This window comes from Lissotriton vulgaris, chromosome 2_1, assembly GCF_964263255.1.
Source record: "Lissotriton vulgaris chromosome 2_1, aLisVul1.2, whole genome shotgun sequence".
NCBI classification, from domain to species: Eukaryota; Metazoa; Chordata; class Amphibia; order Caudata; family Salamandridae; genus Lissotriton; species Lissotriton vulgaris.
The window spans coordinates 734258628-734274281 of NC_141687.1; the positions used below are offsets into that span (position 1 = coordinate 734258628).

At 41.6% G+C, this 15654-nt stretch overlaps 1 protein-coding gene across 1 annotated transcript in view; it reads left to right on the top strand.

Annotated features, from left to right (window-relative positions):
• Positions 1-15654, top strand: part of PDE3B (phosphodiesterase 3B) — a 1395287-nt gene that overhangs the window by 729315 nt on the left and 650318 nt on the right. Inside the window, exon 9 of the mRNA XM_086956022.1 lies at positions 7944-8030. Within this exon, the coding sequence (XP_086812148.1) occupies positions 7944-8030 (87 nt within the window). The remainder of the gene's footprint in view (positions 1-7943; positions 8031-15654) is intronic.

Here is a 15654-nt window from a genome sequence, read left to right on the forward strand (position 1 = left end):
GAGCCCATCCATTCGGCAAATCTGAAATTCCTATCTTGGAAAGTGGCTCTTTTGCTTGCTCTGACTTCGTCCAGGCGTGTCAGCGACATCCAGGCTTTTACTATACAGCCACCGTTTCTACAGTTCTCCAACGAGGCTGTTACGTTGCGAACAAATCCCAGTTTCATTCCAAAGGTTCCCAGTGATTTCCATCTCAATGAACCAATTATTCTTAAAACTTTCTTTCCTGCACCACAATCTGCAGCGGAACGCTCTTTGCACACTCTGGATGTGAAGCGCTAACTCAAGTTTTACATTCAACGCACAGCAACATTTAGAAAGACAAATCAATTATTTGTGGCATATGGCCCAGTGTGCAAAGGACAAGCTGTTACCAAACAGACTATCACCAGATGGATATCGTCTGCCATATCCTACTGTCATCAACGGGCTGGCAAGCCCCTTCCTACTCCAGCTCGAGCTCACTCCACGAGAGCTGTGTCGACTTCTGCTGCCCTCTTTGCGGGGGTACCTCTGAGACACATCTGCAGAGCTGCTACTTGATCTAGCAGCCATACTTTTACGAAGCACTACTGCCTGCAATCAACAGATGCCGCGGATGCAGCAGTGGGTCAAGCGGTGCTGCGGAATCTCTTCCGATGAAGGTGAGCCTCTGTTGCTACCTGCCTCCAGTCATAAAGGTTTTTTTCTCATATTTTGGTATTTATTGCTTATTTAGTGATGTTTGCCAAGACTTTATTGTGTACCTCCTTTATGACGTATGTGATGATTTTACTGCTTTCTACTCTTATTCAAGCATGTGAATCTATGAAAGACACCCCTAATACTGGAGAAGAACAAAAGTTACTTATCTGTAAACTGTGGTTCTCCAGTATTGGTGTCTTTCATACATTCACATGCGACCCTACCATCCTCCCCTCAGAGGCTCTCTTCTCCTCAGACACTTATACTTACTTTGTGCTACGAAAATCTGAGGACTTGGGCTTCTGAGGAGAAGGTTCTAGATGAGGCTACAGCCTGATTAGCTGGAATGTGGACCAACACATAATGACTCTAGTATGTTACTAAAGTGAATTCTCCCTTGGGCTTTTCAATGGGCCTATTCTGTTCTATGGTACTTTTTAAAGTTTACTTTTGTATTGCATTATATGTATGTATATGTTTATTTATGATATTTCTCGTATATACATGCATATATTACTGCTATTTTATGTACCATGGGACTCCCACTTCGACGACGGGGGATATTCAAGCATGTGAATCTATGAAAGACACCAATACTGGAGAACCACAGTTTACAGGTAAGGAACTTTTGTTCGTATTCTTCACACATGGTAAAAAAGGAAAACTCAGTACTGCCTGCTGCTTCAAAGAATTGGAAGAAATTCAAGTTTTGTTTTTTAAGCCATCTTGTGAAATGTATCATGTGTTTTCATTAAAAAAAAGGTAAACCAAAGCAAGATGCAAAGGAGAACTGGCACTTTTCTCAGATTCTGAGCAGGATGATTTTGTGACCTGGGAAATGAAATGACAAGCAGCTATTTGAGGTGTGCGATTTAACAAATTAACAGGGTGAGTGGTGGGTCTGTCTGGGTTCTAGGAGCCCATGCACTACCAGAGCCTTGAAAATGTTTGGAATGTAAACCGTGCAACAAACACCATAGAAAAATATGATAATTCTTCAGAATCCCCCAAAAACATTTCTTTAATGTGCAGAATAGTTTCAACTTAGTATTTCAAATAGTGTCACTACATTGAGAGACATTTACTAAAGGTGACAGTTTTTAAAGATGGACTTAAAAATAGTCATGCCACCTGCATGACAATGCCATTAGTGAATTAAGACACAAATCAGCTGTCATGTACACTATACGTGACCTTCATTTTTACATGGATCAACATTAGGTTCTATTTAAATCGGACACAAAAGTTGTGCTTGTATAGCACACACGTAACGCAAGATGTTCTCAAAGCCAATGAGGAAAAAGCATTGAAAATGCAATAGGTCTCACTTTTTTTTTAATTAGAACTATTGGCATTGTAAATGGCAATGTCTTTTATTATGTGTTATGGAGTGTATGTATTTGGTGTGTAATGAGATTATGTGGGTTGGATTGCATTCGTTGTGGAATTGTGTGGTGTGGAGTGAATCAGTGTAGTGTAATTGTGGCATGGAGTGCTGTAGAATGATGTGGATAGATTTGGGAGTAGAGGTGAGGCAGTCCTCATTAGCTGTGGAGCACAAGTTTTCCATACCCAGAGAGACAGGCTTCATGTCTTTCCGCTGGGGCAACTTCTTGTTCACTTGGGCTTTGCCTCAACTCCCAGTATTTGTCCTTTAGGCCCTGAGGTTACAGTTGGGTTGGCTGCTGTCAGCAAGTGGTGTTGTAGACTTGCGTAAATGTTCTAAGGTCACAGCCAATGGAGTTGCCACTAGGTGGGAATTATTGAGCATCTGAGTGATTGTGGGCCCCTTTGCCCTCACCCCATCCCTGGGTAATCCGCAATGAGTGGGAAGTGCACGAGCAGGTCACTTACAGCCGTGTTAAATTCCTCTGAGTGGATGGTAGCCAAACAGGTGATCCTGTCCCACTAGTGGGGTAGGGGGAGAGCCGCACAGGCTGGACATAGCCTACATCTGACAGAGGCCATGGAGACAGAGTGCCACTGCCTCTGGCTCTGCTGTGGTGGAGGGAAGCCCTGTTTCACCTTCCCATATCCGATGCGCTTTGCCAGACCATGAGGTCTGTGTTTACAATTTCAACAAAGATATCCGCTATATAGGTATTTATTGAGAAACTGTTTCTGGCTCATAAGTGCAAAGATATAAATATAAGCAAGGTTAAAAATGAGTCCAAGTGAATAAGTGAAATAAGCACCAGCAGACCCAATTATTTTGAACTGCAGTCCTGAGATAAAACCATTGCCCGCGAGGCTTAAACAAAGCGTTAATATGCATGTACCAACCAAAGAGACCTGGACATTTAGGGCCTTTAATACAAGTGGCCCATAATTTGATTTTGCTAATTGCACACCAGGTAAATGCCAAAAAGGAATAAAAGACAGAAAGGGTATCAGATTGAAAGGTCTGATGCTTGTTATGAGGTCAAAAGAAGATTAATTTCTACCTCTTGTCCTGCTTCAAAAAAATTCATAAATCTGGTGAAGACTCTCACAGACAGAGATATACAGATTACAGATAAAATATCACCTCCAAGACAGTCATTGACACTAATGGTCGACGTCAAAACCAGCGCCATCGAGGGGTTCAGTGGCGACATGCTTCCTTCAAAAGAACGGTCAACGTCTGCTTATCAATGTTAAAATTGGCTTTTAGAGGATCAGCGGCTCTGATGCCGAAGATCATGACGGCACCTGACGATGTCCGCGTTAACACAGATGTTGTCAAAGGCATCAATCACTATCTCAGCTAGCGCAGTTGGAAAACAAAAACACCTCTACGCAGTCAGATCCTTCTCCCTCGTTATCAAGAATCTCCCAAGTGGTACTCTTCTTCACCAGGGTGATATGGATCACCTTCTGCCCGTTCCACAGTATCTCCAGCATCCTGTAATTCAGGTATTCAAATGGATGAGCCTCCATCTATTGAGTGGTATTACCTCCAGATGATCCCTTGCAGACACACGTGGATCCCATAGATCTCTTTTCAATTAGAAGAGTATTGAAGTCAACTCCAATTTCTCCAGTCTGAAAGTGGAAGCTTCCTTCACCGATTAAGCCAACACCACCCAGAGCTCCCTCTGACAGAAGAGGTGCATCCTGTTCCTTATACAGATCGAGTTCACCTTATACTGAATTGACACATATGTCCTGGACTCAGTTGCTACCACATTCACCATCTAGAGTATCTCCTCTAGATGATATTCTTACCTTTCAGGATGCTTTCATTAGAGAACTGATTACGTTGAGCATCAGTATAAACGTGCCACTACCAACGGTTTGTCATCCTTCTGCCAGGTCTGTTGTACATTGTGGAAGAACATTTTCTTAGCCCAGTCTCCCTTAAAGTCCAAGACGACTTGAGAAATATAAGCCACCCCAACAAGATCCTGATTTTCTTAAAATGGATCTTAAATCTGACTTAGTCATAGCTACAGTTTTTATATGGAAGCATGTTTTTGCTCCAGAATAGACCGTCCTCCTGTTAGAACAAAATAATAGATACTACAAGGAAAAAGATCTGCTGTACGGCTTCCACTCACCTAAAGCATGTCAATGCAACAGTTCTATTGGGGAAATATCACAGAGAGATAGGAGTTGGTATGACATCTTTTGTTTCTGATCTATCATCACAGAGGCAACAAGATTATTTAGAAATGGTTAAAGAAGGCTCTTCAATCTCAACCATTCAATCAGTGTTGCTGTTGATTTAGTTGAGATCTCAGCTACATCGTTCTGTCATGGGATGTCATTAAGAAGATTTTGACATAAATTTCTGCAGAATGTCCCAAGGCCATCCATGTATAATAACAGTATCTAAGATAGTTAAGTGTTGTGGAATAAATTTGAATCCCCTTCCTCAAAGGGTACTTGAAAACATCCTCTATCTTTGAACATATAATGAATGTTTTTTTATAAATAAATGTGTTGCAGATGAAATACAAAAAGAGGTTCCTTTGACCTCAGAGGCAGAAACATTTGACCCAAAGACAGCCTTTAATGCTTCAGATTCAAACGCTCCTGCAGACCCAGTACCCTACCCATTTTGCAAACTTGGTTTACACTAGCTTCAACTCATCAAACACTTATGGCATAGTGCACTTTTTCTACAGATTTTGATCTGCATGCTGACGTTTTTTAGATGGTTTTGGGCTGATTTCTCAATTTTTCATTCACGGTTCTCAAGTCTGTTTGGCAGATTCCCTAAACTCCTGTTGATCATTGGCTGTGGTATTTTGATTTTTCTTCTAAGGAAAAGCCAGTGCAACCTACAACATGGAGTTTGGTTATCCAGCTGTACAAAAATGTTGAGACTCTGGTATTTTATTTCCGCTTTGAATGGTTTTCGGTAGGGAGTGAGTACAGGACTCTATCCTTTTGCAAAATGAGTGCTCTGCAAGTGAGACTGGTTTTCTGGTGCTTTAAACTGTTTGCAATGGACGGATGTATGACGTTACAACGCATACTTTTACCACGCATACCATTACAACGCGGTATTTACAACGAATACCGTTACAACGCATAGCGCTTACAGGTGCTGGATAGTGGTAAGTATAATTTTATATTCCAACTCCAGTCCCCGTGGACACTAGGGAAGGTGTTGGATATAAAATTATACTTATTCCCTATCCTAGAGCGCCCCCCAGCGCAATGCGTTGTAATGGTATGCGTGGTAATGCCTGCGTTGTAATGGTAGTGCGTTGTAAAAACTTTGTTGTAACAGTTGTATACCGCAATGGACAGTGCTTGAAATGCCACTGGCGTTACCACCTATGACATTCAGAAATATAAAACCAATTCAGCGAGAACTGAAGTTGCATCAAACCTATTGAAGAGCACTGCCTTTGCCAATCGTGAAGTATGCTCAAAATGATGGACAAATGCCAACAGCTTTAATGCTAGAAGCTTCTGATATGACTGGAATTGATGTCACCATCCTTAGGTACCTTGAAAATACAGGATTTCCATCTCCCTCACCAACCGGTGCAGCGAAGTCAAAAGAAACGCTCAAAGTACAGTGGTAAAGACTCCAGGATATTATGGCAAATACATACCACCATCACCAGTTGGGAAAAACTGATCCACGTGCCTAGTGATTTCTCAGTCTAACGAGAGAGTACTGTTCATGCTTTTCTAAAATAAAAAGACGAGTAGTATAATAAATTGGACAGTTTCTACCTTTTTTTATGTTTTATCTTTTGCACCTGGCTGCGTTAATTGGAAACCAAATTATATTGCCTAGTTTCCCTTTTATCAACACATATATTTTTTTAATGTTATCATATGCAATGCTTTTGTTTATTCATATATCTTCCAAGTGCTTTTATATACTGTTTTATTAACACTTTTTATTTGCAATGTTTTCTATGATCGTTCATAAATTTTATGATTGTGTGAAATGTTTATATTCCATTTTAATGGGATACATGTCTTCAAAAATAGTCCATCTCAACCAACAATCCGGGGATTGTTCTCAATACAGGGACAGGTCTGATTTAGGCTCCTTGTTTTAATTTCTTGACTGCAGTTAGTTTTCCTTTATTTCTATCAAAAAGTGTGAAACTCCTAGAGCATATGTAAAAATGCGGATATCATCATGCCTGACAACCATGTAGGCTGACATGTATTGTTGTTTAATGGGTGCAGTCATTACAAAATGCTCCCCATACTTCAAGGTTATTGTTTACAAAGATGGAGGCCTAATAGCATGTGGACAGAGCTGACCTATTTTGTGCCATGTTAGTTTATTCTTAGAGAAGATTTACTGTCTCCAAACCCTGTTTTGAAAATATGTGATAAAATCTGTGGCAAATGAAAAAAAAAAACATAATTTGACCGTTGGTTAGGAGAGGCCTCCATGCTAGCACTAATGTCACACCTGCTTGCCGAGCACCTTACTCTGTCACTGATGTGGTCCCAGAAGCCATTCAGATGTCCTTTACCAAAAGCAAACGGTCTTTGACAGTGTTCTGATAAGGAATAGCTGAAGTCAACTATTCAAATGTATGCTGTGCGGTACAACCTAAAAAACTTTCGACTTCAAAGAGGTTGGTTTGTTATTTGTGGTTTCAGTTAAGGTTTAGCATAGCGCTTAGAAATAGCTGTATGGTATTAGGGTGTCAGAACCTCAGTAATACTGTTAGATACATTAATACTGTTTTCACGGACCATTACATGCTGAACAAATTTTGTTTTTGCATTCTGTTTGGTTACCGTACATATTTTATGCAGTAGATTAAGGATTTTAAAATAAACATTTTAAACTGCATGTACCCCAGTCTAGTGTTTTTTTGAGTGTTTTAATCATAAAGGCGAGACTCTCTGTATTGCCACTGTGTCTCTGAATTCATCTAGGGGGGCTGAGAGTAATCTTAACACTGCCTGTGCAAGTTTCCACAGTGGGCTTGTGTTGGGTCTGCGGTCCAACCACCTTTCCAATTCAATGTTGATAAATTGAACTTAATCCTTGCATGAGGGGTTTAGAAATCCAACTCTTGCGGCTCTCGAGACCACTCCCCACATTTCATATCGGTGTTCTCTGCGTAGATGAATAATGATGAGGCCCATTGTTTTTGGATTCCCGATGCAGAATTCTTGTGTGACTTAACAGTTGATACCCATGACTTCAGAGAGGGATGTGCACAGCTGGGTTTGGGTTGCATTCTCCTACTTGTTTGACTATGCGACGTGATTGAGAAGCTCCTATTTGTTTTTAGAAGCTCCTGAAAGTTCGAGGTGTATGAGCGCCCATGGCAGGCTATAAGCTAAATTAGCACTCTGACTGGAATGTTGGGAGCTTGTCAGACAATCGTTCTAGGTCTGCTCAAGGAGCATCTCCCATGGCTGTATTCTCCTAGTTCGTCCCTTCTGTGCTCTTGTGCTGAACTGTCCCTCGAAGCCCCTCTTCCCAACACATTCCTCGGCTGGTCTCTTTTTGAGCTCAGTACTGTATTATGAATATCGTCTCCAAGTATGTGTTGCGATTTCGTTAGAAAATTTTCCATCTCCTCATTAGAGGTTTTTTTCTGAAAGTAACACGTTTCTGTCACGTGATTATGATCCATATACTGGTTTTGAGAGAGAACTTGTACAACTGTCCGTTATGTTTTAGAAAAAGGCTGCAAGTGGACTTTTTTCTTGGTGATAGCTTTGGTCATTTGAAAGGACAATTGTCTTATGATTATTTGCTACGTTGCTTGCTATTTTGCATTTTTTTCAAGTTAGACTTTGGTTTGTCCGACATGCTCTCTTATTTTTAACAGATGGTGCATGGGAGAGGAATTGCTTCAACCGAAAGAACAGAGGGAAGTGTTGGACCGGACTCCATACGACGACCCCAAGGTCCAGAGGTAAGGGAGAAATGTTTCCAGGTGTGTTAAGATGTACAAAGAGAAAGTGCGACAGTAAATTGAACCAAAACTTTAGGTAGTCTAAGTGCGTTTGATCTGTTTTGCTTGCGTGCTTCCATGACTTACATTGTTTTGTGGTTAATGTATTGTCAAAAAGGATGTTCATAGATGTTGTTGTGGAAGGAGATGACCAAAAATATAACAAACCTTGACAAAGCCAGTAGGCTTCCCCTTTGAAAGGTATTGGTTTTGGCATTGATTTTAGCCAGATACTGTGCAGCATGGATTAGAATACTTTTAAAACACCATATGGCAATATTGCTTTAAAAATACATATATATATATTTATAACCATGAGGTGTGGCTCTGTGGATGAGGCAACGTAGAGGGAAGGAGGTCAGGAAAGAAGGGCACAGGTGGGGGAGAGGACAGAGGAGAGGGGATAGGCAAGTACACAGACAAAGGATCTAAGGGGAGCACACCGACCACAGAAGGTGGGCAGGGGTAAGCAAATGGACAACTGAGGCTGGGTGTGGGGGCAGCACACTGGCAACAGGATACCAAGCATACGGACAACGTAGGATGACATAAGGGGCTGGGGAAGCACATGGACAATGGAAGGTGGGCTAGAGTGCCTACACAAACATAGGGACTGGGGGTGGAAACGGGGAGAAGTACACAAGGAAGGTAGCTGGAATACAGGTGCCCTCTTGTAGAGTGCTTAAACAAAAATAAAAGAAATAGCGAGCAGTGTAAAAAAAAAAAAACAGTAATTCGTCCATGCTCCATGGAAGGGATAACCCCAAGAAAGGAAACTGATTAATTAGACGCAAGCAATGAGAGCAACAATTAAACCAAACAATTGTAAGTAACGGGCGGGCTCTAAGTAAGGTTAAACAATATCTCGCAGCACTCTGCGCCTGCACTGTCAGAGTAAAGACCTAAGAATTGGTTTGGAAGGTTGGACTTGGAGGAGTCCAGAGAATTGAAAATTAGTATGAGTTCGAGCTTATGATATGGAGTGGTAATGGGGAGCATAGGCATGAGTGCTAAGACTCAAAACAACAGGCCCTTGAAGGTGGAACATGTTGGAGAAAGAGACCCTCTTATCTATCCACATGACCCCTTTACAAATCCCGCCGAGTATTGACTGAAGGTCGGTCGAATACAAGGAAACCTTTGAGTTAGAGTGCGTGATATCTCCCTGCCTTTCTCCACTGGATCTCTAGAAGACACTTAACTGTTAAGTTATGTTTCCCTAGCTCCCTTCTTAGAATGAGCTGTGGGCACAAGCGCGCCAGACCCTTTTCTCTTTCACTCTGGTGTGAGTAACATGGAAAGGGTGATGATGGGTGCTGTGCAACGAAACATGGGGAGCCCCATCAAAAGGGTCTTCGGCCCATACTATTAACCAACAATATAGTAAAGGCACTTGCAAATAATTAGGAGAGTGGAGTTCACCAATGAGGGCAACAAGAATGCCTTTCTTTAGCATGGTTCATTTGATGCAGAAAGATTTACTAATTTACAGAAGAAACTGAAGGATACTAGAAAAAATATAGATGCCGAACAATGACCTCTATTCTCACAATGGTATGACGAGGCCCACTAATGTTAAAATGAATCCCAATTTGATTCATGAGAGATCAAGAAGAAAATTAAATACCAAATTAGTCACCTTAGGAGCAGAGTTGGGCCTTATGCTCCATCTGCTCCATGTCTTCCATATCTATTCCCCCAGATCACTGAACCACAGGACATGGAGAAAGAGTGAAAGCACAAAACAGGAAGATCTGTTAGTCTTGTTCACTATGCATGCTGATGGCGCTAGGGTGTGCAATTGTTGTTGTTCCTGGAAACTGAGGAACACCTGTGGGACCATCAGCGGCTGGAGCGAAAGAGGTAATGCACAAGCAAGTGCTGCAATGCCCTGAGCTAGCAGTACAGCATCCAGGTCAAATGCTGATTCCACCACTGTGGATTGGCATAGTGTGTGCGCTCATTTCCTCCTGTAAAGTAGTGACCAACGAGATCGAAGTCCCACTTTTACCCTTTAAAACTTGACACAAACTGCAAAATGGCAGTCCAGAAGGCATCCCCTTTCTCCTGATCCAAATGATGCCGATGATGACACCTCTCCCCTTGTGGGAATAGCCCCACAGCCTGAGTTAGATTCACAGTCCCCATGTGGCGGACTTCCTTGACTTCTCTGATTTCATGAGTACCGAGACACAATTGTGCAGTATTTGAGAAAGTCCCAATCAGTTTTTGACTCTTCGAATTACTCTGAGGGCACGCTCACCTACCCACATGCTCAAGCGCCTGAATACCCTCACAGGTGCTCAGTGGCAGCCGCTATTTAATGGGAGCGGTAGGAGAGGGAAGGTGGGGGAGGTAAATAAAATAAAGAAGAAATACCACATACCTGCACTCAGGCTGGGCGCTGCCTCTCAATCCTGTTCGTCACTCAAGTAGCAGGAGGGGAGCAGGAACCAGGAAGCACCCAGGCTCCCAGACTCCCCTGACCAATCACAATACTGTCTTACAGCAGCGTTGTGATTGGTCGGAGTGTTGTGGTTCAGTGCTCAGAGAGGGCCTGGGGGCTTGGGCATGTTCTCCACCCTGGCTGTAGTACAGCCGGGGTGGAGAACATTCAAATTGTGCATGACTGTGTAGCCTGCCATAGAGGGCCTGGCCAAACATTCATGTGCATTAAAGAAGGTGCCAACACTATTCCTGTGACATCCCGCCCCACCCCTAACCAGCTGGGACGCAGACGGAGAAATAAAATTAGTTATCATCTTTTTCTTTTTTCAACTGCTCACAACGCATTGGGGTTCTGTGAGCTCCTTAGCATAGGAGCCGACCCCGTGGGTGATTAGTGTGCTGTACAAATTGCCATAATAGTTTTGAGAAAAAGCTACAAAGTGTTTTTGAGGTGTACCAATCCAGTTGGGCTAATTTGGGCTAATTTGAATCCACTGTTGCGATTGGTTGTGACGAGTGAGGTGAGAGGCAGGGGGAGAAAGCGCCTTGGTTGAGAGTGGGAAATTATGGAGTTATTCACAGCGAACAATGCATTGTTGAATGCGGACTTGAATGTGTGTTCAATGAAAACTGATTGGACTAAGATCTGGAATTATAATAAGGGTGAGACACCTGCTGATTATTTTGACAGACTGAATAATGTTTGAAAGGTATTTGGGCATAACCCGCCCAACAGATCAGGCTAATGTAGCCGTAGGTGCTGCTTTGGTGCAGGTATTATTTCTGAAGATTGAGTGCTCGTTAACGACCATCTGCACTGAGTAGCAGACTAAAAAGCTGGCTGAACGCAGGATGGTTGCAAATTATTTGTTTCGCAGGAAAAAAAATAAAGAAATACTGAATCAAAATTGGCATTAAAACTGTTGACTATTCAGACTGCCCCAGTTCAGGGATTAATGCACTAGGCCTCCCCAATCAGCCTGGCTTCCATCAAGTTGTCCAAAAACCCTACTCTTCAGTTTAGGAAAGTCCACGAGGTTATAACTGTTGTATGTTTTCCCTAATCCCAATAGACCAGAACAGCTTTAAGGCGAATTGTCATTGGTGCTAAAGATACTACATGCCTTATTGACGTGGGCACTAGTTGTTCAGCTCTAAACATTTTAAAGTTACCTCCTTACCTCTTTCTGGCATGTCCTAACACATAGTTGGTATTTCCAACAACAAGCTCCACATTATATTACAAATTGTATATCCTTTTCAGTGGGACCCATTAGTGATGAACATTCTTTTTTGCTTAGACTTACCTCCCCAATTAATTTGTTAATCAGGAACATCTTATGCAAGTACAATTTAACTGTGCTTTGTACCTAGGACGGGGTGTTTTGAAATAAGCAGCACCCACAGGATAACCAGTTATTTGCTCTGTTTTGCAAGCTCTTAAGTTTCTTTTTTATTTTTTATTTATGCTACAAAACTCCTAAAAGGTCCTCATAAAGTTCTCAAAAAGCATATATTCCCAAAATGTGCAATAAAAAGCAACAAAAGTAAAAAAAAAATACTCCTGAATACATAAAAACTAGCCCAATATTAGATCCTGTGATCCGATTAGAAGTGTCCAGAGTTTAAAATACATGTTAAACAGGTTCACATTACACAGCGAGATAATGCACCTAGCACGTTAAGTGGCAATACTGCTTATAGTGCAAAAGTGCAAAAAACTGTATATATATATATGTATATATATATATATATATATATATATATATATATATATATATATATATATATATATATATATTTATCAGTTGTAGTAACAAGACCGAATGGTGGAAAACAAGTGATAAAAAGCAAAATTCTAGCTTAGGTCATCCTCCATACCATTCAAACCAGAACATCGTTAATATAGCTTTAAGAAACACTTGGGGGGGGGGGGGGGAGAAAGGAAATAAACTTTGTAGCAAAACTTTTTATTTGGAGGTGCATAAAGGGAGTGAAAAGCAGTTGAGGCTGGGAGAATAGATGGCTGCAAACATAGGCCTTCGCGACATCCAACAACATAATAGAGCAGGGCAGACAAATAGCGCATGGTTAAGATCCTCCGGGCCTTTTTGGCACAGATTACAGACCAACGAAGAGCCATACCATTTGGCTAAAAGAGGATTTAACTGGAGCAAACCCTACCTCAGGAGTAACCAAAAATGGGGCAAATTCCAAAAGATATAAGGCTGTGCTTTATTTATCATATGGAAGTCTGTAGAGAGATGGCATCCTCTCTTTTTAGTGCAAGACTCCCTGTCCAGTTGTAAACTCAAGGCCCTTGTGGCCTGTTTCAAACTATTACTTGTTGCACTGTTAAAATGACATTCTAAGATGTAACAAGTTGTGGCAAATCTTACGCAACCACAACATTTCTATGAATTAGAGAATTCTCCTTTAGGCCAACCAAACTTTTTCGTTATACAGGACCTTAACCAGCCAACATCACTCTTCTCAAGGCACACACCCAACCCAGCGTACCACCCCTGCCAGAACTTCGACTAAGGCACTTCTCAGAACAAATTGTAGCCTTAAAGCTGCCACTGTTAAAGCTGTATTGACTGAAGCTAAACTTATAAGGACTCGACCTGCCATCATATTTAAAAAAAAAAGAGGCATCAATCGATTCTAAGCCATGCAAAGAGAAGCAGGGATTTTGGCTCTCTACACCTCTAATAAAAGTGAAAATGTCTTCTCCTGGTGGCCCTATAGAAGGCACCCAGACATTTTGCCTCAGAATTGGCTTTACTCATGTTATTTTCCAAATGGGCTTTTTCACTTCAGTTCCCACATATTATCTCCTTCAAAAAAGATGTATGATTTCACAGTTTCTAACTTTTGAGCACCTATGGACCATGTGAGGTTTTTGTATGTTGGTGGCTTATGAAAGCACATGATTTTGCTTTTTGTTGTATTGGTCTTTAAATAATGGGTGTCAGCGAAATGTTGCAATGCATGCAGACAGCTATTTAACCCCTTTGGGGGTAAGGTAAAATAAGTTGTTCGCGTATAGTAGGCAAACAGTAAGCTTTCCCCAAATTAACACAGATATCCTCACTCTGGGTCAAATAGTAAGTTAGATCGGAAATGTATAGGGAGAAAAGAAAAAGGGCGAGTAGACACCCATGTTTTAACACGTTTGAAGTAGGGATGGCGTGGGCGAGTCCCCTATCTCCACCCAGAAGAACTCTGCACCAAGTATTTAAGTGGAAGGAGGGAACTAAATCAAAATGGGTACTCTGCATACCCAATCTTAAAAGCTTACTCCACAGCAATGGACGATCTACTCTGTTGAAAGTTGTGGAGAACTCTATAAAAGCTGCGTTTACCACTCCGCCTCTTGTTAAAACATATTTTTTGTTTATCACCTGAAGGGCATTTATATGGTCAGTCGTTCCATATTTACTTCTAAATCCTGTTTGCGCCATATGGATGATTTTATTTTCTCTTGCCCATTCATTGATCTGGGTTAATATACTTAGCAAAGACTTTACCTACCGCTTCAAGAAGGGCAAACTGATGATAGTTTTCTGGCACATTACAGTCTCTTTTTGAAAAATGGGTCTATAGCACTTCCTGTGCCTGATGGAGTTTTTTTGGGTTTCATAACCGCTTTCAAAAAAACAGGCAAAGAATTCTACTCTAAAGTGGTGCGTTTTTTTATTACAGTATTTGGGAATTCGTCCTGCCATACTTGGCTGAGGTGCGCATTCCTCAGATTGCAGACTGTTTTTCAGAGGGAGGGCCATACATATGGGAGCCTCATTTTACTGTAGATCTATTTACCTCTCCCTTATTTGCGGCGTACAAGCCCTGGATAAAATGTACCCAACTAGATTCCTGTATAGCTGAGGGGAACGATCTTGCTTGGGCTTTGCAACTAGCACCCAGAAGGTCCTAGTCTGGCCTTTCACTGCTGCTTCCATTAGTTTAATCCAGATCCTGTCTCACTCCACTCTCTTTATACAGACCTTTAGTCAACGCCTTCTTTTTAACAAAACCGTAGTTTCAGGGACAAAGTCCAAATATTGTTCCCTAACGAGCATTTATTTCCATGTTAACATAAGACGAAGGCGGGAAATCACCCTTGCCCTGCTCACTGGGTTCTTTTGATTAACAGCTTTGACTAACTGCTTCTTAAAGGTAGTAAAACATTCTATTTCATTTCCAGCCATCAATTTGATCAAGGATAACGTCTAGATTACCTCTGCAGCCCCTAATCTCTCTACAGCCCAGTGTGTTCTCTGTCTTCTTGTCAATCTCGGAAGAGGCTACATCAAACTTCCACGTACTAATAGGTGTCATTAAAACTCAAGGAAGTAATTAGCCGGCTATGATAATTAAGTAGTGGGTCTATAACCTTTGTCACCCAGCAAGCTAAAAGAAATGAATCCCACCATTACATAATCCAAAATTGACGCTCTTCCTAGGGCTTTGAGTAAAAGCTGCGGGCAAATCAGTGGGGTAACCTCCCATTAGCTATAACGCAGTCCACTTTTTTCATCTGAGTGGATAGCACTTTCTCTCTTATTTGTTCTGATCTTTGGAGCAAAAAGAGCTGGAAGAATCCACAAGGCTTACTCTTTTTCCACCTCATGTTGTTAGGGAAATACTGTGCACCCTCCCAGGAGCAAATGAATGTAACTCACCAGACACAGCAGGTTGCTCAGAAACAGAGTGAAATGTATCTATTGGTACCCATTCATGAATAATTTCTGATCAGCAAGGGAGAAGTCCGGTCTCCTGCCTTAGGGGTTCTCAGACTGCTTCTTTCCTGAGCGACTGTTTTCTGGGTATTAAATACATTTTAGTAATGCTATGTCAGCAGAACTAGAATAAGGCACCAAGCCAAATATGGCTAACAGGGATGTGTAAGCTCTGCACCACGCCAATTATAAACAGCTAGATATGGGTAGACCACAAAAGGCTGGCTCGGCCCTGGGTACGCAAATTGCACAACCAGATAAGGAAACTATCATGAAGTAAGGACAAGCAAATTGACCTCAAAGGTAGTTCAGAATAGCTGTTGAAGCTTGTCCAGGTCAGATAGGAAGCCCTTTGGAGCTCCGGGCCTCATGTTAGTTTGCTATATCAAAGT